At 36.5% G+C, this 25,615-nt stretch overlaps 1 protein-coding gene across 1 annotated transcript in view; it reads left to right on the plus strand.

Moving 5' to 3' along the window:
• The window catches only part of robo1 (roundabout, axon guidance receptor, homolog 1 (Drosophila)), a 133,668-nt gene that overhangs the window by 78,255 nt on the left and 29,798 nt on the right, over positions 1–25,615 (plus strand). Inside the window, exons 4-7 of the mRNA XM_077722325.1 lie at positions 17,355–17,512; positions 23,867–23,987; positions 24,587–24,725; positions 24,806–24,933. Of these exons, the coding sequence (XP_077578451.1) occupies positions 17,355–17,512; positions 23,867–23,987; positions 24,587–24,725; positions 24,806–24,933 (546 nt within the window). The remainder of the gene's footprint in view (positions 1–17,354; positions 17,513–23,866; positions 23,988–24,586; positions 24,726–24,805; positions 24,934–25,615) is intronic.

The following is a 25,615-nucleotide window of genomic DNA, read 5'->3' on the forward strand; positions in this document are numbered from 1 at the left end:
AACAGTACTTAGATATTAAATTCTCATCACATTTCTAACATTTCTCAGAGGATTGTTCAAATTTTTAGATGAGAGTTTGATGGTGTCTGCGCAGTAAAAATCAATGCAATTCTACATTATGATAATATAACCATCAAGTCATCAGACAGATCACCAGTACAATAAATAAAAGGAAGTCATTGGTCTTGCAAAAGTCCATTTTTCCACATGACAGAAAAAAAAAAACATCCAGACAAAGATAGTAGACTATTGTCCTAATCAGAATCAGACCATTCCTTCCTCTTTCCTGAATTGAACTGCAAATCTTTGCCAGGTTTCCTTAAACGCAGGATTATGTTCCCTTGTAAATCACCACAAACAGTGGCAGCCACACAAAGAGCTTTTGTACCATGTGGGTACACAGTCATATTTATTAAGTAATAACCCAATTACACGTTGTTCAGTCTAGGATTTGGCCGACGGCCGCTTGGCATGAGGTATAATCATCTTATTTTTCTCGCCTGGAGGTGACTGTCAACGGCAAGATGATACTTCTCATCTTCGTCATCACCGTTCAGCTTTGGTGGCTCGTCTTCCTTCCATCATGATATGCACTTTATGTCACGGTGCAGCCAACGAGCTGTAAATTCAAATGGGAAATGCTTTGGGTGGGCTCTGCGTCCAATTATTCGACTCTTGTTCCTGCTTGTCTGCTATAGTCGCGAGATTATTAACTCAGTGCAGGAGGTTTTGTTTCTGTTCTGCAGAAGTATTTTTTTCCTTTTGGTATTTTTCTTCTGCTCTGCTTTCCATTCCAATATTTGACTTGGAAAAAATAGATGATATAATGCTATGTGTATTTATTGAGTTGGTTATTTTGTTTTTTAAATGTGTCGTCATTACATTTTTATTATTCTGCAATGGGCAAAAAACGTGACCGGACGTTTGGTCGCTGGTCTTTTGGTCGCCGATCAAATGTACTTAGATATTAAACAGTACTTGGATATTAAACAGTATTTAGATATTAAACAGTACTTGGATATTAAGCAGTACTTAGATATAAAACATTACTTAGATCGTAAATAGTATTCATATGTTAAACAGTACATAGGTATTAAACAGTACTTAGATATTAAGCAGTACTTAGATATTAAACATTACTTAGATATTAAATAGTACTTATATATTAAACAGCACTTATATATTAAACAGTACTTAGATATTAAACAGTACTTAGATATTAAATAGTACTCAGATATTAAACAGTACTTAGATATTAAACAGTACCTAGATATTAAACAGTACTTAAATATTAAACAGTACTTAGATATTAAACAGTACTTAGATATTAAACAGTACCTAGATATTAAACAGTACTTAGATATTAAACAGTACTTGGGTATTAAACAGTACTTAGATATTAAACAGTACTTGGATATTAAGCAGTACTTAGATATTAAACAGTACTTAGATCGTAAATAGTACTCATATATTAAACAGTACATAGGTATTAAACAGTACTTAGATATTAAGCAGTACTTAGATATTAAACAGTACTTAGATATTAAATAGTACTTATATATTAAACAGCACTTAGATATTAAACAGTACTTAGATATTAAACAGTACTTAGATATTAAACAGTACCTAGATATTAAACAGTACTTAAATATTAAACAGTACCTAGATATTAAACAGTACTTAAATATTAAACAGTACTTAGATATTAAACAGTACTTAGATATTAAACAGTACCTAGATATTAAACAGTACTTAGATATTAAACAGTACTTAGATATTAAACAGTACTTAGATATTAAACAGTACTTATTATTAAACTCTCTCTCTTAGATATTAAACTATCTCTCATAAATCTAATTTTGATAGCTGGCTTCAACAAATAATGTTGTAGAGGCAAGGTGAGTTGAAATAATAAAAATATTCCGCAATTCACAAGTACAAAAATACAACCCCCTGCTGCAATAATTTGTTATTATTTAATCTCCCCATAAAATGCATTGAGGCGTATCAGTAATGCACTCCTCCAAAGATCATTTGAAAGAGGTTCTTCCCTCCAAAGCTACATTTCCTAAGGCAATATTTCTATCTGCCTGCTTCTTGTCGCTCTGTGGGATTTTCTAGCACCTCTAATTGGCCGGCTTCTCTTGCTTCTTTCCTGCCGGGTAATTGGACATGCTACCCCACAACCTCTTATAATCCACCCTCGGTCGAGCATCTCTACGGACCCCTTCTTTTGACCACCCTGATCAAAGAGAATATCTGATTCGGCGCTGTCCTAACACATCATGGCGGATCGGAGGTTCTAGCCTGGCTCGAAATATTAAATATCAACCCGAGATAGATCTAGTATTGAAGATCTTTTGCTAGAATTCCCCTGGAGACAAACAGCAGTGATCTACGTTACATGAAGAGCAAGGTTATTAATTTGGCACTGTTAGAATTATTAATGAGAGTGTTCGTTTTGAAAATATTCCACTCTGATCTAGTCTTGAATAATTCACGTACTGAATTCATCCTCATTGGAAAAGCCAAGGAGTCATCTGTCATTATCAGGCGCTTGGGTAAAGCCTTGTCACGTTGTGTGTAGATTTTACGAGGGTAACGCAATAATCTTTGGCTCTTCTTTATAGGAAACTAAACCAATGACCTTTACGAAAGGTCCAATGGTGAGTATTGAGTGACAGTGTCATTCGCAAGTGTAAAACACCTCTATTAAGAATTCTAGGCATGCATTGGTGCGTTTAATGAGGAGGTATTCAAAACAACCGTTGTAAGAAATGAAGAGGGGGGGTAGGTCACCTCACAGTCACATGTACTAGAGCCAAGACCCACCACAGTGGGATGGATGGCATGCTTAAATTAGGCATTGGTCTTAGATTGTAACTACCGCGGACCGTTTCTTAGTAATCAGTTCTGTTTTCCCAATGTATTGTCTACACACATTTGACAGCTTGGCTTCTACTGTTACTACAGCCGTCTTTGTGGAGGTCTAAGCAAAGCCAGAAGGCAAGGCAGTCCCTGGAGTTTATCATGGTAGACGTAGCTGAGAGCCAGGACTCAACAGTTGTGCCAAAACACCCGCTGATATGAGCCATCTGTGTACAATTTGACTTTGACTCTCTTGTCATGGCGCTCCCCCCTTGTAAGGTATCCCCCCATCTGTAACTTTATCAGCAGATATGCATAGAGGGATGGGTAAGGGGGAGAATCCTCAAGGGTCTTGCCACTGAGAGACATGGAGGGTCAAGACTAGAACGCAGATGCGAGGGAGTACAACTGTGTTTCTGATTGGTCCCTGAGAATATAGAGCTGGTTAGAAGAAAGGAAGGGGTATGGCTAGCTACTACTGATTGACCGCAGGCTATTTTTTGCTCTGTAAATCTATAATGCAAGATTTACTGTAAGGGTGTACTCGTGCAAGGTCATTGGAACCATTGTTGAGGTATAATAATTCGTAGGTTTGGCATGGAGGGGGATTGTGAGGGTTTTCAGGCTTGTGCAAGTCTGGTGGTGCGTTTGGAAGTATTTGTAAATGTCAGTAAAATCACTTCTATAGATTTAAGATGTTGTATATAAAGTAAAACCTGTGAAATCAGTTCTTGCCAGCAGTTTTCCTGTGTAACTATTTACATTTAATTTTCCACATTCAGTTTATTTAACGCCGACTAAGCATCGAAGCATCTCCCCTTGAGGAATGTCCTCGTTTGCCAACCCGCTAAACTTGAGTCAAAAAGGGGATAACGAATTAAATTGGGGTATAAAAGAATCAGGGTTGCTATGGACAACAAGACTGTGTCTTTTTAAAGACTGTTGTCCTGTTTTTCCAAAGCGTTTTTCCAGAATAACATGATTTAAATAAGATTCTAATTGACTTATCTTTGTTTTTCCAAGGCTATCTTCATACAGAAGGCGAATGTAATAATTTGGACATGGTTTCCAATGGGTAATGGCTTTACGGCACTCATTCTTTTCAGGTCAAACACAAACGCACACACATTCCTGCACTGAGCCATTGAAAGGACAGCCCATTGAGAACAATTGAGATGGATAGGCCAATGGCATTTCCTAGTCACTATCCAAAGCCTCAAGGACTCTTGTGGCCTTGTCCATTCATCATACTGGAAGGAGAAGAGAAGGTTGGGATTAGATGGTGGGTGTTGCTGTTTGTAGATTTTATTAAGCAATCTCTAGAACATACATGGGCAAACTACGGCCCGCGGGCCACATTCGGCCCGTTAGGCTTTTTAATCCGGCACACCGACATTCTTAATACATTCCATTTTACTTGACTTTGCACTTTATACTTTTTACTTTAATGATGAGTGATGAGTATGTTAATACTTTAGTCCTTTTTTTCTGTTTATGTTTCATATGTACTGTTAACGGATGCACTTTTTTATATGCATCATATCTTGTGCTGACCCTGCCCATCTGACAATTTTTTTAAGTCAAAAAGCTGAAAAGTTTGTCCACCCCTGCTTTAGATTGTCCATTTAACATACAAGAGATGAACCAGAAATATGTTTTTTGGAGATACAAATTGCTATGGAGATAACAGTCGATTTATATCACCCCCAAACACCGAATATTTTTGCTGTTTTTGCAAAAATGTCAGTATTTTTTGGTTTTGGCTTCGTTATGTTAAGCATTAGACCGAATTTTGATATTCAAGACACAATTTGGAATATCCATGCTCGTAGTATGAAGAAAACAGAAAAAAAATACTATCACTTAACAGAAAATATGCTTAATATACTGCATATACTCGAGTTAGTACCAGTCATCTCTCCCCACACAAAGCAAGTTTGTCGCATAAAGCAACACAAAAGAACCTGCACCCCACTTCCCTTTGATACCCCTCCTTTCCCTTCTTGCCTTTAATGGATCCAATTAGGGACTCCCAGCACTGCATCTTATTTTGAGTGAACTGATATGCAAATGCATTTTTTTAAATGAACATACTCCCAGTAATAAATTGATATATCTATAGTGAATAGACTCTTGTGGAGGGGGCTGAAGGTTGGATTATACTTATGTCTTTTTCTTATTACACACTATAGAAACGTTATATACCACCCCAACCTTAATGCAATTGTGGTATTAGGCATAGTAAATGGGTTTGTTAAATTATATATCTGTTTTTGGGGGGGTTGTAATAATTTGTCCTCAAGGGAGTACTGGATGATGACAAGATGAAGTGCTCGTTTCTAGGTTCACATTTATGGTCACGCTCTGGCAGACCCTTACCAATCCTTCCTGCCCCTCCATGGCAAAACCCCCCATGCCAGAAACGCCACTAGATGTAAGATAAGTAAACAAACAGGGTGGAGAATGAGTGATATTTGTGTAAAGTTACCATTGGATTGGATGGTATTTTTCAGACGATGTAATCTGTAATTCACCCGCATTGGGCTTCTCCGAAAAATGAATCCGAAGATTAAAGTAATGTCAGAATATCTGTCAGGGGGTCCCTTCCCCAGGCCAAACAATACTTGAGATGAGCATCGGCATTCCTCAGAGCAAAGCAGATGTAGGTCATGTAGTCACAAAGGAGTCCTTTTTGTTTCGTTTTTTTCTTCATTTTTTTCTTACATGGAGCATCACTGTCAAATCTTTGTTTCATATGCAAACTGCTTATAGTTTCATCTTCCCAAAATAACGAGTTGCATCCAAAATTGGATTTTACAAAGGCAATCATTTAGTTTTTAGTTAAACATTAAATCCTCGCCAAAATTTTTAGTACTTAGTTGTTTTTCTCTTCTCAAAATTGGCATTTTGGACTGATTGTACTTAACTAAATCCAATTTTTAGTCTTTAAAATTTCTAAATAGGAAAAAAAATCGTTTTTGATTGTTTTTGTTACTGTAGAATGGTTGCAATTCAAAGCGGAAATGTAAAAAAATGCCTAAAGGTTAATGATGCCTACAGTATGCTTTGTAATGCACACATGCAGACACTTTTAGGAAATCCCGGAAGAGAAAGAACTTCCAAAGTGGTCCTTGGGGGAAGTCAGTTTCTTGTGGTGACTCCTCCGATGAAGAACAGCTGACTAAATGAGTCCTTAGTGTGGGAACTAGCTTAGTTTGAGATATTGATCAGACAGGAAAAAAAGGGAGGCCAACTTAGGTCAGTTTGTCTAGACCCAGAATCTTACTTTTAACTTCTTGTGGTGTGTGGTAGACTATGAATGGGCAGGAACTAGATTATCTGAAGATCATCCATTTTTTTTATCTGAAATTTCTGGGAAAACTTACTGTGTCACAGAAACAATGTTAAAAAAATGCTTCTCAGTTTGGAGTAGGTTTATATGGTGAAGAAAATTGGAAAAACATTGTTACGAGTCAAATTTCCCAAATTATATTGTTGACAAAAATTGTCATCCAGCAGGATTTAAACCTGCATAAATTTTTTTTATTTAGCCCCCCAAAAAATTGCCAAAAACTATGTCAGGTCCATAAGACATGCTATTGTGTCGACAATTTAACTAAGTTGCAAAGAACTATTGCTTCAGTGAAAGTATTATTAAGTATTATTATTATAACTGAGAACCAAAAAAAATATCGTATGTGCCTTTCACTTCCTACAACACATTTTTAATTATTTCTTCTATGTTTTCCGCCAATATCTCTTCCAGTTATCACCTTAAAATCTGGGTGTGCGTAAAAATATGGAATTACAGAATCTGTTTCCCTTTATTAGAGGCATTTCTAGCTATCCCTAGTTTAAAAACTAAACTAAAATCAAAGAACAACTCGTATCACATTGTCACAGTGAGCACTTCCACGTTCATGCTGGGGTTTGAAGTAGTGTGATGAACCATTCCGGCTTTAATGGTGTTTTTCCAAGCCGAGCCCACGGCTCATTATGTGTCCCTGGTGGGCGAGGATGCTCACCTCACCCTGGTGCACACGCTAAAGCGGTGGAGGGCCTCTCCAAACTCGGTCTGGCGCTTGTCACTGGTTTGGAGTGGCCACTTGCTACATTGAGATGCAGCGAATGGCAGCTTTACCAAACATTTGCCTTTGTTAATGGTGGTCAGTGGTGTGAAGCTGGTACTTCAGATTGACCAGTAAAGTTGTGTTTGCATAGTAGTGACCTACTCACTCATGTATGGGCAAACTACGCCCCGTGGGCTACAGCTGGGCCCGTGAGGCGTTTTAATCCGGCCCGCCAACGTTGTCCAAATGTTTTTTTTTTGTATCAAGATGGCGCCTTCACATGGAAGCCAGCGGCAGTAGCTGTGTCCACTCTTATTTGTTTTTGGTGTTTTACAGCCCCTCTATTTTTTTTTAAATGACATTTTAATATTTCTTAATACATTCCTTTTTACTTTACTTTGTACTTTATACTTTTTACTTTAATGATGACTGATAAGTATGTTAATACATTAGTGCTTTTTTCAGTGTATATTTCATATGTACTGTTAACGGATGCACTTTTTTATCTGTATCGTATCTTGTGCTGACCCCGCCCATCTGTCAAATTTTTAAAGTCAATGTGGCCCCACGGGCCCAAAAGTTTGCACACCCCTGTACTAACTTCATGTGATTTGGAATATTAGTTTAAGGACTGAATATTTTTTTCAGTTAAAAATAGAGAATGGAAAAGCTTATACAGAAATAGCCAGGTTATATTGAATGGAGGTTAATATTACTGTTCTGTGCTTTATGAATAATTCATACCTAGATTTATCTTCTTGGAGCTTGCGTATTTTCATAATATTGCTCTCCCTACGGTTAAGTTATGCCCATGTGACGGTATTCTAACTCGCTTTGACTTAAGTCGAAAACCAGGCGTCAAATACAGCAGTGGGCCTTTCACTATTTGACTGCTATGAAATTTAGGATTTAAAACTTGCAGTATATCTGGTGCTACCCGTTTTTATCATCATTTTCCGTAGAAGTCTGCAAATGTGTTCTACCATAAAGAAGAACCTTGGCGTGTAGTGTTTACAAATATTTTGTGCAGGTTTATCTTGGTTGGGCGCCATTGTCGACTTTGCAGCTGGGCCACATAAGCTCTTTCCAATAAAATAGGAGGTTTAACTCCGATGTTATCTACGATGGACAATGTGATTTGGTAACAGACAAAAGAAAGTATGCAGTAGTTGAAGAAAAGTGGATTGGTTGCAATCAGGACCGAAAGTTTTGTATGTAAAAAAAAGGGTTTTTCTGTTTCAGAATTAATTCATTTTCCGACCAGGGTAACAAATGCCAGCTGTGCTATGTTGGTACCAATGATTGATTGTCTGGGATTGGCTAATGAGGCTAGGCTAACTTCACTCCCATGCTTTGGCAAAGCCGCCATTGTTGTGTCTATGCTTTCCAAGGGTTTATGTTAAAATGATGGCTCCAACAACAACAATGACCGACTTTTTAACTCATTTACTTACTGGCATTGACGTCCTAGACATCAAAATCATTTTAACTATAAAGGTTGCCATCTAAAATGGAGTTAGACTATTATTTTGACTGTTTTTTTTGGGTCATATTTGGCCCGGATGGCTTGCACGCTGCTCATTTCCCAAACAAACCACCCTCATTTTCCCCTTTGTTGAACACAATGTATCTTTCTAGCTGTCTTATCATAACGTTTTTGGCATATTTTGTCCTCAGCGAAACTAAACAACGTATTTATTTGATGTCCTTAAGCCGTACTGCCCATATTGTATACCTCATGGTTCTCTTATCTCCTCTTGAGGACTTTATCAATCGTCCTTGCCTTGCTGATTATGTTGACTTCAGAGATGATGTGTTCCTGTCTGTTTCTGGTAAATCACACATCTTTTTGTTTGCATTTGTTTAGCTGGCACGAGAACATGTCATGTTTGTGTTTATGCTTGCTGGTTTTTATGCACTCAACTGTATCTCTTGGGTCCAGAAATGTGGTGGAGCACCCCCTTGTCAGAAGTGGCGAATGAAATGTGTGACTTGTACCATAAAAGCTTAGCAGTGATGTGTACACACAAATACACAATTGGCCTGATGCCATTGAGCTTAACTCGTAAGAAGGTAAAAGTAGTGCCTGAAAAATGTTAAGGTCGGATTTCAATGTTAAATAGGGGCTGAAAGTGTGTCATTACATGAGGAATTTTACGATATATTTTCTTTTTTGGTGCTTTTACTGCTTGTAAATCTTCCAAATGTTTACGCAATTATTTTATTGCTATTTTAGTAAGTCAAAAAGTCCTTGAAAATCAATCTTTAAGTTCTAAGGACGTATTTTGGGGTATTTTAATGACTAGAAACTAAGGTATTAAACTATTTTTTACTTTTTGCTACTACATTTTACTACTACAGTTGCTGCCTATGACATAATCAATGAAGTACCTGGACTTATTTCAGGAAAATCGGAAAACTACATACAGTAATATTTGTTTGTCTTCTCCAGCCTTGCCAAAGACTGCTTTTTTGTGAGCTAAATTGGTCGGGAGTCCGCCGAGGGCTTTTAGCTGACCACATACTTTTCCTTTAGATATTGAAAAACGGAGTTCACGTCAAATCTCATTGGTTGTGACGAGGTGAAGTCGAGGTTACTGTAGTGGAGCGGACACTTGCAAATGCACCAAAAATAAGCGTAGAAGTGTCTGACCATGGCTCTGAATGTCTATTTTTTCTAGGCAAAAATAATTTAATCCCTAGAAATGTACATTGCAAGATTTTGGCCTCAATTTTTATAGCTGTCCATTTCTTATTGCATAAAATTGGCAAAACCAGGCCTATTCAATGGTTATAAAGTAGTAAAAATGTACATTATTTTGATCCAAACTGTATGTTTTTAATTTTTTTATGATTTTGGCATCATTCTTAACTGAATTCTCGGCATTGTTTCCCCACTGTAACATAGCCTCAACCTAAATGGCAATACAATCCATCTGGGAATGTTCAATGTCCATGTGGAAACCATTGAATTGGCGTTCCCCTCTGGAGCTTTGGAACATGTGCCTATTTGTGCTCCATCTCCATGCATTGACCTCTCCAGCATGTCGTTTCCACGCCTACATCTACAGTAACACCACCCCTCTTCCCTCGTGCCTGTTAAAGCCATTGAAGAGACATCAGCATGTTGGGAATGCCCATAACGAAAGGTTGAGGGATCTGCCATTTTTTTTCTGACTCCACATAGCCACTATCGTGTTACTGAACAAAATAACTTCCTGTTTCTTGCGTTTTTTCTTGACAAACAAGATGCTTGGATTTCCTCATGGAGTTTTTTCTGCTTTAAATTAGTTTGTTTGAGCTACACAAGGGAACATCTGCTCCCTTCGCGTGTCTTGCCGGATCTCATTAAGCGTTTTATCCAAGCAAGAGTTGTCAGTAGCAACGATTTGGAGTTTAAACACAAATGTGTATGATTAAATTTTTTTTTTATGAATAGCAGGGGAAACATTTGGACAACGAGATTATGTTCTTCCCTTTTTAATGAAGCACCATCTGCTTGGACTTGTCTGGAAAAAGCTAACAAACGTCAAAATTCTTTGTATATTTTACTGGGTGAAATATATCTGATTCTATTAATTGTTGACTTGACATATTTTATATTTATAGGAAGAACTGAATCGAATTCCTTTCGATTAACATTTGTATTTCTTTGTAAAGAATCCATAAATCCAGGAAATTAGCAATTTTCACCCTTAAAGTTTATCTTAAGTAAACATTGGCATAGTTTGGCTTTTTCTGGTTTTGCGCTATAAAAGATGTTGACTTCTCTAAAACCTAAAACTACATAAATTGCGATCTTCTTGTATCTAACAAAGCAATTTATGATGTCCTCCTGTCAGAAACGTAACCCAAGTTGTATCTGGCAACCGAATAATTCCATAAAAATCCAAAACACATTTTCCATGTCATTTTCAGAAGGATCAAAACCAATGTTCCCTCTAAGCAATTGCGCACTACTTTCGTCTTCTCTGCGCAGCAGCAATCATATGGCTTGCAGTAAATAAAATCCAAACTTGTTTTTAATTTTTTTTAACTCCTCTCCCCATGATGGCGCCGTTTCCGCGGCAGCCTGTGTCCAGTAGCTCTGTCCACTCTTATGTTTTTCATATTTTACAGCATGTTTTACATGAAAAAATAGAGGTAACATTGACATTCACCTACTTATAGCAGGTTGGATACTAGTGTGCCCATGGCGAGCAATGATGATGTCACTCAGTGCTCTCCGGGACGTTGTATTTCTGCCCAAACCAACAAAAAATTAGAGTGAACATTGGTCAGCACATATTTTCTTATTAATATGACATGTGTTGGTCTTCTGACATCCAAAATTCTTTCCTATCTGCCTTCATCAGTTGCTTTTTCCCCCCCTGAACTGAAGTCGTCCTTTGTCCCTTTTGTCCTCGTCCAATCAAAGAAAAAACGCATGTCAAAACAGACGCACTTTGTGGCTTTTCCCAGGAATGGAAAACAAGTTGCCTCACATCCTCGGCTCATTCAAAGATCTTGTTGCCAGGTCAGGTTGAAGAGTAGAAAAAAAAGGAGGGCAAAACCGGGGCGTCTTCCAAGGAGGGTCAACGGAGCAGGAATGTTAATTGGAAAGATTGTTTTAATAAGACCCTCATCTCTGCAGATGCTGGGAGAGTGGGCCCCACACAGTGAGATATTGTAAGCAAATATCACGTTGGCTCAACATGCCGAGATTCCTTTTTACGCCGAGACGAAAAGGATTTTGTCCTAATGAGCGCTCGGCGGCCATAAATTTGCGACGGGCTTGTGTTCCCTTAATCTCTTTAATGTTTGGAAGTCTTACACATAAGCGTGAAGAAGACATTCATTGGGGATGCTGAGCTATACTGTGTTAGCGCTTTAAGGCTTGTTTGTGTAAGACGATAGATGGGAAGTGTTTATTGGATATGCTTTGTGGTTTTGTCTGTGGGTAAGAGTGATGGAGGTGAAGAGTTCAGGAGCTTAGCCTTAGGTTTGGGAAATTTGGGGGTGTTTCGTTGATTGGGGATGTTGATATTAGCTTTTGTGGTAAGCAAATGTTCAAGTATAAGCCTTGTTAAGTTTTTAGTTGTTAGGATTTAATGAGCATACTTGTTGGTCTTTATTTGTGGATGATAGCATAAAACTATCGATATTTTTGAGTTGGTAACGGTACAAAAGATGCTATTGTTGAAATATTTTTAGGGATTTATGGTAAGTCATGTAGTACTTTAGTAAAACTGAGGAAAAAGTGCATTTCTTTAAAATTATTATAATGTTAACCATTGGTGATTTTGTTCCTGCAAAATATAACTATTTTTTTTTTTTTTTTTTTAAAGAAAATGATGTCACTTTTCTTAAAATATGAGCGATTAATAGTTTATTTTTTGAAAAGAAAACAATCAGAAAGCCGATTGATGATGTGACACTTAATCTACCAAGTTTTGCAAATATGTATCTTCAAAATTCGCCAATATTTCATTTTTTGAGACAAAAAGTATCGGAAAACCATTTAATAATGCAAAACTTAGTTTTGCAACTTCTTAAAATATGTACATATATTCAAAGTCCACCATTATTTCACTTTTTCGAGAAAAAAAACAATCGGAAAGCCTATTTACGATCCGACAATTCTTCTACGAAGTTTTGCAACTTCTTAAAATATGTCCAAAGTTCGCCAATATTTCACTTTTCAAAACAAAAAACAACCGTAAACCCAATTGACAATCCCACACTTATTTTTACTACTTCTCAAAGTATGTACATTCAAAGTTCCCCTAATTTTTTGGGCTAATCTCCCGTCTATCCGCAAGTCAAAACATAGACGTCTCTAATCCGGTTCATCGCAATCGTCACCACTTCTTCACCTGAATGCCTTTCGGTCATTTTCTCATTAGATGTCGCAGGTGTAGCAAAAAATTACAGCCATGACAATATTTCACTTTTCAACGAGCGAATATTTTCCCCACATTTGTACGAAGAGGTGTAACATAATGAGAGCATACAACGTACAGGTGTCCGGGTTCTCTAGTGTTACAAGTTATCTTTTGTACGTGCACGCAGGCAGCTCGCGGGCAGATATCATCTCCCGAGTGCTGAGAGATAACGTGACTGAAGCTTTTTCTTCTCCTTCTTTTTTTTGCTCGCCCCGAGGAGCCGACAGCTGAGCTCCACCTGTGGAAGGAATGACTTCATTTTAGACGTCAAAGCGACGGAAGGATAAGCAGTTGTTTAGATTTTGTGAAAGGGGGAAGCTTTAAGGGCTTGTGAAAATGGGTTGTTGTTCTGTTTATTGCATGTCTTGATGGAATGCAAGGTATTGGATATATTTTTGAGCCACTAGAGGGAGTTTAATTACGTTTCACATACTTATTCAGTCATATTAAGGTTTGTAATGCTTTTATTTATATTTGTAGTAGACAAAGTGATGCAGAGTGTCTTTCGATTTGGTGTTTTGGATATATTTTGGAGGAACTAGGCGGAGTTTGATTAAGCTCCACCTACTTATTCAGTCATAGTTAATTTTGTATTGTGTTTATTTGTATTTATAGGTATAGATTTAGGTTAATTTTTGGTTGACATGTTTAAAATTGTGTTTAAACTGGTTGGGTAAGGGTTAGATAATTTTTTACGGTTTCTGATTGGTTTTGGGGTATTTTAATTATATTTTTTGTTAGGTTTTTAAGATTTTTTTTTTGATTTTGGAATTTTTAATGATTTTTTTCAAAGGTTTTATTGATTTGTTTTTGAAGGGTGTTTTTTTGAAGATTTTTTGTGGTAGTCTTGTTTTGACATTTTTTTCCTGTTTGTTCTCAATTCTCTCATCCTTTATAATTTTTTTATTTGACTATTTAAGTGTTAAGCTTTTTAACATTTCAAGTCATTTTTTCTTGTAAAAAGTAGACCACCACACATCTTCAAAAACCCAACAAATCCTTAAACATTTTTCTTCCCAACTTTGTTTGTTACGTCACCAAATTGCAAACTTTTAACACCCAAAAGTGGTTGTGGTTCACTTTTATTTTCTTCCATCTTTCATGCTCTTTCTTTTTCTTTCACAGGCGAACTTTGTCCGTTGCATGTCAAGTAAAAAAGGCGCCTTTTGATACATTTTTAATACAAGAACACCACTTTTCTGTGTGTCTCCTCACATAGATTTGTTGTCATTTCTTTCATTTCCTCACAACAAAGCTCATGTAATCTTTTCACCGTCTTGTGTGTGGCATTAAGATCTTTTTTTTTCATTAATGTTTGGGGGGTTGCAGCTCCGAGATCTCATTTTAATTTGACATTTAAGCATCTGTTTTCAATTTCCTTCAGGAACAAGATGTGTGCATGTGTGTGTGTGGCTGAGACAGTTAGTTAAAAGGGTGATGAACCCGTAAGTGTTGCGATATGACCTTTTAAAGGCGGGATTCTAACGTCAGCCAGGACAGCGGTTAATTGCATTAGCTTCCGACCAGGATTTAATCTGCTTCTATTGGTGATTGATGGTATGACGCGTTATGATTGTTGGATGTTTGCACGTTTTTTTTATTGCAGTGGAAGTAAGATGGCAGTAATATGAGAGCGTAGGAGTTTTTTTTTTAGGGTTTCAAGTTTGGTATTGCAGACTTATTTGATGTTTCAAAGAAGAGGTGGAGTCCGAATCCCATTTTTTTTAATATTGTACGTTTTCGAGCAGATGTACGTATTACAAGGCAGGGATTTTAAAATTAGATAATATAAGTATTTCAAGTTTAGGTTTTAAGGATTGTATATTGCTAGTTTAAGTCTGGGACATTTTTGGTCTGTTTTTTTTGGTTTTTACATTTTTTGGGGTGTTTTTTGGTCAGTTTTTGGGGTTTTTAGAATTTTGAGGGTTTTTTTGGTCAGTTTTTGTGGTTTTTAAAATTTGTGTGTGTTTTTTGGTCAGTTTTTGTGTTTTTTTAAATTTTGAGTGTTTTTTTGGTCCGTTTTTTTGGTTTTTACATTTTTTTGTGGGATTTCCAAGTTATGATTTTAATCATCTAAACAAATATTAGGTTTTAAAATGGTGTTTAAAGCCTCAATGAATGACACATTCATTTTTTCCCATATATATATAAAGTACACTGGATTATAAGTCTATTTTTGAGAAAATTCCATACTTTTAAGTGCGCCTTATAGTCCTGAAAATCCAGTATGTTTAGTTTCCATGTTACTTTTAAGCATAGTAAAATGTATTTAAACCAAAGAGTAGACTGTCTATTGGATTTTGAGGTTTTCAAAGTCAGGTTTCAACTTCATTTAAAAACAAATGAAAACTCCCTTCCCGTATATATTTGAGGTCAAACCATCCCATCATCGTCAGCATATTTGAACAAATCCATCCCTCTGAAAACAACATTTTCACACTCTGCTCTCTGACTCCCACTAATTTTCACACACTCACACACATACACTGCGACTGGTCTCCCTTTTAATAGTGCGGGAAATCTTATCCATGAGAAGACAGCTGCGAGCTTACGACAAGAGACGGCACTCTCGCAGGGGGGGAATCATTATCCCCCCCACCACCACTACCACACGTGCCCGTGCACGCATTGTCCGTTTGGCGTTTTCTCCAACTTTTGTTCCCAGACTTTTCAAAAATTAATGCCTGCAAATATACGGCACTGTGGGGGTCACCATTTTGGCAAATGTGGCCTGAACTTACATGTTTGGGGGCTCTTTCAGCTGTGTTTACAGCAAAGAGGTGTTCATTTGGGGGGTCAGTGAAGGGGGGGTTTCATAGCAGCGATGTTGGTGTAAACATGGGAGCATGCCAGGCTTTTTTCTTGTTCTTCATTTCCTTTTTTGAGTCGGTTTGCGTAGTTAAATGTGGATGGTGAGTTTGCTTTAGCCATAGTGAGAAGATGAGTCGGTTTTTGCTATGTTTTTATGGAAAGAGCCAAAGGGAAAAGGCATAGTTTAAGGTTTCAGGACAATATTTTGTTTTTGGTTTCAATTATGGTCTGTTTTGTTGTTGTTGTTGGGTTTTTGTTCAAGTTTTTTTCTTAAAAAACATGAGGTGAATCAGTTCTACTTTTATTCTTTTATTTTTTTCGTCAAATCCCTGTTTTTTCCATATAATCTTTATTTTTTAAGCAAGAATCCATTTAAATGATTTGTAATGTAAAAGAGTATATGTTGTTTTCTTAAAAAGAAGGATTTTTGTTCCAAGGTTGACAATATTTCAGTATTAATCTGTCAAAATTGATCTATTTTTATGATTAACATTTCTTAAGGTGCATTAAAACTTATCTTAAATGCATAGAAAACAATGAATTGACTTCATAAAGTCAACTAAATAGACTTTTTATTAATGGCAAATATTCTACAGTTGTTAAAAAATATCTATACTTTATTTTTATTAGTCAGGTGATTTCCGCATTGTTATTTTGCAACTGATAATCGCACGTAAAAGTACTTAAAGAGCATTTTGGCTCAAAACGGGAATGTGTTGGCTCTCTCTTTAGGTTTCCCGGAGTGAGTCTGACTTTCATCTGGCATTTGGGAACAAACTGAGGAGTGTGAAACAACCCAGCCAAGACTCACTCTAACCTCCCTAAACAGCCACAAATAATCCATATTATTTATCCCGTGCGTGCATTTTACAACATGTGTGCAGTGTGTGTGGCCTGAAACTTACTAGCATTTTTTTTAATGTTTCTCCCACTACCAAGCTGGAAAAACAGATTTTTTTTAATGCCTGCCCTCTGGGTAAATTTAATAAGGACACACATGCATCTAACCCAGAGATGGGCAAACTACGGCCTGTGGGCCACATACGGGCCCGTTAGGCTTTTTAATCCGGCCCGCTGACTTTGTACGGATGATGTTTATTTTTTTAATTTTTTTATTTATATCTCCAAGATGGCGCCGTCACACAGAAGCCAGTGGCAGTAGTTCTGTCCACTCTTATGTTTTTGGTGTTTTACAGCCCCTCTATCTTTTTTTAAATGAAATTTTAATATTTCTTAATACATTCCTTTTTCTTGACTTTGTACTTTATACTTTATACTTTTTACTTTAATGATGAGTGATGAGTATGTTAATACTTTACTCCTTTTTTTCTGTTTATGTTTCATATCTACTGTTAACGGATGCACTTTTTTATTTGTATCAAATCTTGTGCTGACCCGGCCCATCTGTCAAATTTTTAAAGTCATAGTGGCCCCCTGGACCCAAAACTTTGCCCACCCATGATCTAACTACTTGGTCACAATATCGGTGGCCTATTCAGAAGTCTGTAGGGACATCCAACTGATCACCCGGATAATTTGGGGGAAGTTTTGGCAATCAAAAACCTCCACAAGGGGTGATTTGCTTCCAAAATGTGTTGGACAGCTGTTCATTGTTGTTGTTTTATGACTATTTTTATGACGGTTGCAGCATCTGACTGGTGTTTTTATGTTTTTTCTACAGTTCTACGTGATGACTTCAGACAAAACCCCGCCGACGTAATCGTGGCAGCCGGAGAACCGGCAGTCCTGGAGTGCCAACCGCCCCGTGGTCATCCAGAACCCACCATTTCCTGGAAAAAAGACACCCTAAACATCGACGACCGAGATGAAAGAATCACAGTGAGTGCCAAGGACAAATATGTCCGATGCGTTTATCTGGAACGATGCGAATCGAGCCATTATTACCACTTGAGTTGGTTCTTGAAACATTGATTAGCTCATTATGTTGAGCCAATCTCAAGCATGCTGTTAAAAAAAAATCAATGAAAATCTTGCTTCATTAGTCTCCAGCAATGCATTGATTGGGTTCCGTCCACCAGATTAAATTATCCTGAAAATTCTTCTTCCTGAAAAGTTGGGTTCAACTGGGCTAAAATCAATTGACATGGCGCAATCAGTGGACAATGTTGAAGTACTTTGTTTCGGAAAGCCACGCAAGCTACACGTGACCGGACGTTTGGTCGCCGGTCAAATGTACTTAGATATTAAAGAGTATTTAGATATTAAACAGTAATTGGATATTAAACAGTACTTTGATATTAAACAGTACTTAGATATCGAACAGTACTTTGATATTTAACAGTACTTTGATATTTAACAGTACTTAGATATCGAACAGTACTTTGATATTTAACAGTACTTTGATATTTAACAATACTTTGATATTCAACAGTACTTAGATATTAAAAAGTATTTAGATATCGAACAGTACTTTGATGTTGAACAGTACTTGGATATTTAACAGTACTTTGATATTTAGCAGTACTTTGATATTTAACAGTACTTTGATATTTAACAGTACTTATATATTAAACAGTACTTGGATATTAAACTCTGTCTTAGATATAAAACAGAACTTAGATATTAAACAGTTCTTAAATATTAAACTCTCTCTCTTAGATATTAAAGAGTACTTAGATATTAAACTCTCTCTTAGATATTAAACAGTACTTGGATATTAAACTCTCTCTCTCTTAGATATTAAAGAGTACTTAGATATTAAACTCTCTCTCTCTTAGATATTAAACTCCCTCTCTTAGATATTAAACTCTCTCCTGTGAATATAATTTTCAGAGCTGGCTTCAACAGTAAACTCTCTGTCACCAAATGACCGGCGACCAAACGTCCGAGCACCAAGCCTACACAAAAATAATTCCTGTAAGCAACCGAGGACAAAATATCTAGAGCTGGCTCTTATTTTTATAGCCTGGCTCTCTGCTAATGTCTTGGCCATTGCGACAAAGTATAATTTTTGATTATATGGTCATGCACAGTGGTAATAACACTACATACATTCCGTTTATAGTCTTGAGGGCGTTAGGCAGTCCACAAAAAAAACTTTCTAAACTGCCTACACAATTATATAGTCATATTTTTCAAATACTTTTTAAAGCAGCTACAAACTAGCCCCCCTAAAAAATATCGAAATAATAAAGTCGGCCATTATCCATTTTTATAAAGTATTTGGAACACCTGCTTCAGATCGCCCCCCTTATTTCAGATATTTATTATACTTCTCTATTGTTCTGACTATGTTACTGGCTTAGCCATCTATCATTGCATGCTGACAATCTAAAAAAAGACAAAGAAAACAAAAGTTTTCACTCCACAGGCCGCATGAGGTCAAGAGTCGTAGTTTCAAGTAAAACTCATAAAGAATACAAGTGCTCGCTTTCCTTTTTGTTTTCTTTCAAAGCCGCACTGGTCCAGCCAATATGTCTCTAGTCCCTGAGCGGCAAATTGAAAGGAATAAGCACATAATCTTGTTTAAAGAGAAACGAGTCATAACTGTCCCCCAGGTCGGCCTTGGTCAGTAAGTAGTAATAAGCATGAAACTTTAGTTTTTTATTATTTATATGCGATTTGAAGCCTAGGAAAAATACAGCTCAGGAAATTTGGATGTTGATTGGATGGGTAGCTCATTTGGATTTTTTCTGGGTTATATAAAGTTGGGAAAAGTATTTTACTAAAGTATATAGCTAGAATATTAGTTTACTATCATATTATCGCACAATTTGAAGTACATTGCTATCAAGTTTTCTCTTAAAATGCCTTCATGGCACATTTGAATTGTTAATATATTCCTCAGAAAACTAAAAAATGGAATTGAGGTTATATATTATATTTTTATTTTAAAAAAATGCATTTACTTATAAGGATTTTACATCTAAACCTTCCATTTAAAATGGATTTAATGGCGGAAAATGGCCTATTCAAATGAGTCAGATTTAAACACCCTTCATTACATGTGCATTTTTCTCTGAAAAATGGGTATGCTATATGAATAATTTATTGCACATTTAAAAAAAATGAAATAGTGGGCTACACGTGCATTCACAGACATGAATGTCCTCTTTATGCGCTGTATTACACCTGCTAACCTGGACTGTGTCCACTACAGAGTCCGTTTGTCTTGATGGAGTATATATACTATACACATAGAATATATAATGCTGCTATAGAGAGCAGATGGTGAAATATTTTTAATGTCTCCAGCAGCTGAGCCCATCAAAGGGTCCTTCATCCCCGGCTGCATTGTCGTTAGTTCGAACCTGTACTCCCGTGGCGGCATGCCGGAACATGCCGTCTCCATAGCAACAGCGAAATCCTTGGTCGTTCGGATGTTTGCAACATGCCTCTCGTGTATGCCCCTAATTCCCCCGTATGTCTATTTTGGTGGATTGATTCTATGTTTTAATGACATGCTTGTAAAAATTATATTCCTGAATCTAAGCAGTGTGGTGCTGTTTACAAATTAGGCAGTCCCCACAAACATATTTATTTTATATATCCATATATACCTACATATATACATATATACCTACATATACATATATACATGTACATATATACCTACATATACATATATAGATACATATATACATGTACATATATACCTACATATACATATATAGATACATATATACATGTACATATATACCTACATATACATATATAGATACATATATACATGTACATATATACCTACATATACATATATAGATACATATATACATGTACATATATACCTACATATACATATATAGATACATATATACATGTACATATATACCTACATATACATATATAGATACATATATACATATATACCTACATATACATATATAGATACATATATACATGTACATATATACCTACATATACATATATAGATACATATATACATGTACATATATACCTACATATACATATATAGATACATATATACATATATACCTACATATACATATACATATATACACCTACATATATACATATAAATGTATACCTACATATATACATATATACACCTACATATATACATATAAATATATACCTACATATATACATATACATATATACCTACATGTATACATAGTCATATATACATACCTACATGTATACATATACACATATACCTACATAATATATACATATATCCGTACATATATACATATACATATATACCTACATATATACATAGTCATATATACTTACATGTATACATAGTCATATATACATGTACACATATACACATATTCCTACATAATATATACATATATACCTATATATAGATATATACATACATATATACATATACACATACATATACACATACATATATACATATACACCTACATATATACATTTACACATACATATACACATACATATATACATATACACATACATATATACACATACATACAGCCCTCTGTTACGTAGATCAGTGGTGGACTACTTAATTTAATGACTTTTCTGATCCTCATTTAATGGCATTAACTTGCTTTTTTACGCTAAAATGAATAGTAAATTGACCTTAGTTATCAGGCTAGACTTTTTTTGGTGGGAATGTCTGGCATTCCCCACACTGCATTTGTTGCCATTCTTTTACCCGGCTCTATTGAATCCTTTTCTACATCCCAAAAGTACCCTGGCGCCTATCATTTGCAAACATTATGAAAATGTCTATGCTTGTAAATCCCCCAAAAGGCAACTGCAGCATTGTGCCTGGTTTTGTGCTGAAGTTGTAGCTAATCATCAACCTGCAAAATGAACCGCTGTGTGAATACAAAAGAGGGCGAACACTGAATGGAGCCTCTCACATTATCAGCATTGGCAAATGGCACGAGACAAAAAAAAAAGCGACAGGATGGAGCCATCTCTTTACAATGTAGGGATAATGGTCAGCTTGTTGTTCTGGGGGATTGCTGCAATGCATCTGTCAAAAAAAAGAAGATACTGCAGTTTATTTTGAGTCCCTGCTGTTGTGATACTCTGTGTACCCTCTGAGGATTGGGAAATACCACAGTCATGGGTAAGTACCCATAAAGTGGATCGGGCCTTAAGTGGATCCTCATGTCAAAACCCGCATAAAAGCGAGGATGACCTGCACACCATACAGTCTATACAGCCCTGACCTAAGCCCCCTTGTGTGTGTAACAGTGTTTTAGTGGTTAAGCCTTTGCTCAAACAAACAGTAACATAAGGATACTTCAAGCCCTTGCAGCACTGCGGGGTACCCCCGAATAAATCGAGCTTTCTACAGCCTCTTCAGGGGCTGAACTATACTGAAGATGTTTGCTAGCAAAATCCAATGTGATTGGTTGATTGTCGAGATTATCTAAGTACTGTTTAATATCTAAGTACTGTTTAATATCTAAGTACTGTCTAATATCTAAGTACTGTTTCATATCTAAGTACTGTTTCATATCTCAGTACTGTTTCATATCTAAGTACTGTTTAATATCTAAGTAGTGTTTAATATCTAAGTACTGTTTAATATCTAAGGACTGTCTAATATCTATGTACTGTCTTATATCTAAGTACTGTTTAATATTTAAGTACTGTTTAATATTTAAGTACTGTTTCATATCTAAGTACTGTTTCATATCTAAGTACTGTTTCATGTCTAAGTAGTGTTTAATATCTAAGTACTGTCTAATATCTAAGTACTGTTTTTTATCTAAGTACTGTTTCATATCTCAGTACTGTTTCATATCTAAGTACTGTTTAATATCTAAGTAGTGTTTAATATCTAAGTAATGTTTAATATCCAAGTACTGTTTAATATCCAAGTACTGTTTAATATCTAAGTACTGTTTAATATCTAAGTACTGTTTAATATCTAAGTACTGTTTAATATCCAAGTACTGTTTAATATCCAAGTACTGTTTAATATCTAAGTACAGCTCTCAAAATTATATTCATGAGAGAGACTTAAATGTCTAAATAAGTACTGTTTTCAACAGTACTTAGATATTAATGTCCGAGTACCACTCCACTCGAGTTAAATTAAAAGTAAAAGATGAAGTTGAGAGACTTGAGCTGAAACTATTAACATAAATAACTAAAACTTCATACCAAACCATATTTCAGGACCTCCTGAGGCTTTTTGTGCCGAGTATATCATGGAAAATACTCTGAAATGGATGTGGAAATATCCTTTTATTTGAGGACCTCTTTGTTGCCAGGGATAAAGCCCCTGGTGTTTTTTTTTGGTTTTTGTTTGGAGCTCTTTGCACACTACATCCAAAACTTTTCTGCCCGAGTCATAAACAGGAACAACAAACATTTGGCTCATCCATCGGACAAATTGAGAAAAAAACGGATGTTTACTCCATTCTGCCTCCATTTATTAACGACATAACAAGTGGTGCTCTTAACCATTTCCCAACCACATATTTCTGCCTGTACTTTGCATCATTTCAAGTTGCGGTTTCCCAACCATTGTGTGTCAAGTCCTCTGTTGGTTACCTCTTTTAATAAGAGTATCCATTACCAGCCTGCAGGTGGAGATGGGGGGCCATGTAGGTGCTTTAAGGCTTAAGCTTTACCAAGATACTGAGCCCAATGGTAGCCCAACTATTGTCTGACTGGTGTGGTTGTCAGCCGAGAACAGTCCTGAGGAAAGAAGGGGGGGGGTCCTTGGATAGCTTGTCCTGTCTACTCAAGAACAAAGCATCTCCTCTGGCCTGTAATCAAAGCCCTGGGAAATACCTGGACTTGGATAAACCCTCATTTGACGCTTGTCATGTTCTCTTGAGTGTTAGCTTGCCACTACCCAAAGAAAAGTCTCAGAAAACCTTAAAAACAAAAAAAAAACGTAATGATCAGGCGCAATGTTGGGTCATTGAGACACCTGGAAAAGTGCTTGTGGTCCTGTAGAGCCTCAGGTGCTCCCCCGAGGGGTGGGGAAGGGGGTCTGTGTGGTTGTGTTGGATTGGGAAAGTGTTTTTTGGCTCAACTTACGTTGAGGGGAAACAGGCTGACTGATAGTGATTTAGACTTTAAGTGGAAGCTGAGAGGCAGTTGGAATGAATGGGGTCTTTCATGAAGGACTCATGTTTTTTTTTGTTTTTTTACTGGGCTCGGTTGTTTCATTGTGACAGTTGTAACGACCTTTATGAGTTGGCTGAGCTACACTCACACACAACTAAATAATTCATTTTTTCTCCCTTTTTTACTCATCAGATACGCAGTGGCAAGCTTATGATCACCAACGCCAGGAAGAGCGATGCTGGGAAGTATGTCTGCGTTGGGACTAACATGGTCGGTGAACGGGAGAGTGAAATAGCTGAACTCACTGTCTTAGGTAATGATAATTTTCATCTTCTGTACTCGTACTTCTTCTATTTATTTTTTGCCACAAGGATCCACTTTCTGCTGAATCCATATACACACTTTTAACCAAAATTTAAGGGTGTCAAAGGCATTTTAATCCAATAAAACTGTGAGATGACCTCCAATCTCATGTGAATAATCACAAGCCAAAAGCCTTTACACCCCAATTTTCTCTGTGTAGAGACTTTTATCACCTTCTTACTCAATATTTTATCCTCAACTCGTACAAAGCCTCAGAATTTTCCTACGAGTTCTCACCTGTAAATGACAGAACCAATTTTTTGGTCTTTATTCAGTCAAGTTTTATTGGTCTGGCCTTAGTATCACTGTCAATAATGACTTCCAATAGAATGCAGTATTCTTTAAAATAAAGTTTTCATTCCAGACAACAAAATCTTTAACTATATTTTCAGCTAAGCGTAAGAGACTGACATTTTCTAGCTAATAAAAGTAGTACATCACGACTACAGATGTACTTTGACCATTGAGTACATTTTTTTCTACAGTTTTTCAGTTTTTTCTTCAAAACTGGGGCCACTTAAGATATTTCCTTTGTTTACATCCATGCAGAGCGACCCAACTTTGTCCGTCGACCCGGCAGCCAAGTTATGCTTGTCGACCAAAGTGTGGAATTCCGTTGCGAAGCACGCGGTGATCCTGTTCCAACGGTCCGGTGGCGTAAAGATGATGGTGACCTTCCCAAAGGAAGGTGAGGAAATCATGGGGAAACCTATCTTTGACCATTTTTGACACACTACCATACACTTATTTCTGATTAACTATCCTAAGATACGAGATTCGGGAGGACCATACCCTGAAGATTCGCCGTTTGACCTCAGCAGACGTCGGCTCATATACGTGCGTGGCGGAGAACATGGTGGGCAAGGCAGAGGCATCGGCCAGCCTCACCGTCCACGGTAAGAATGCAATTTTTTTCTCAGGGGTTATCATCCAGTTTTTGGGTGATTGAATGTCTGATTTTGTCGAAGTGTTCAGAAAATGGCCATTCATTGACGCTAGCAGCAATAATTCGAGGAAATTATTCTGTGTAATTTTAGAGTAGTGCAGTTTTCTTACCACCCTCCTGTTGTTCGTTAGCCTTTTCCAATTTGCTGATTAATTCTATAGAAATGCACTTATGGGATGTCAACCCTTGAATCAAAAGTGTCAAAGTGGCGGCCCGGGGGCCAAATCTGGCCCGCCACATCATTTTGTGTGGCCCAGGAAAGTCAATCATGAGTGCCGACTTTTTGTTTTAGGATCAAATTTAAATGAAGACTTTAGATTTATATTAAATTTCTAGATTTTCCCCCTTTTAAATCAATAATTGTAATTTTTTAATCATTTTTTCAGTTTTTAGTTCAAAAATCATTGTGTAAAATCTAAAAATATATTTAAAAAAAGCTAAAACCAACATTATTTTACATCTATAAAAAAACTGAATATTCAGGGATTTTAATCCAGTTCTTTTAATCCACTTATAAAAAAAATCTAAATATTATATCTAAAATCGTCCAGCCTTGATGAAATCGAGTTGACATTAACGCGACCCAACCCCGAGTCTGACACCCTTGCAATTGAATTCCCTTCTTTTTTTAT

Source organism: Stigmatopora nigra, chromosome 8 (genome assembly GCF_051989575.1).
Source record: "Stigmatopora nigra isolate UIUO_SnigA chromosome 8, RoL_Snig_1.1, whole genome shotgun sequence".
NCBI lineage: Eukaryota > Metazoa > Chordata > Actinopteri > Syngnathiformes > Syngnathidae > Stigmatopora > Stigmatopora nigra.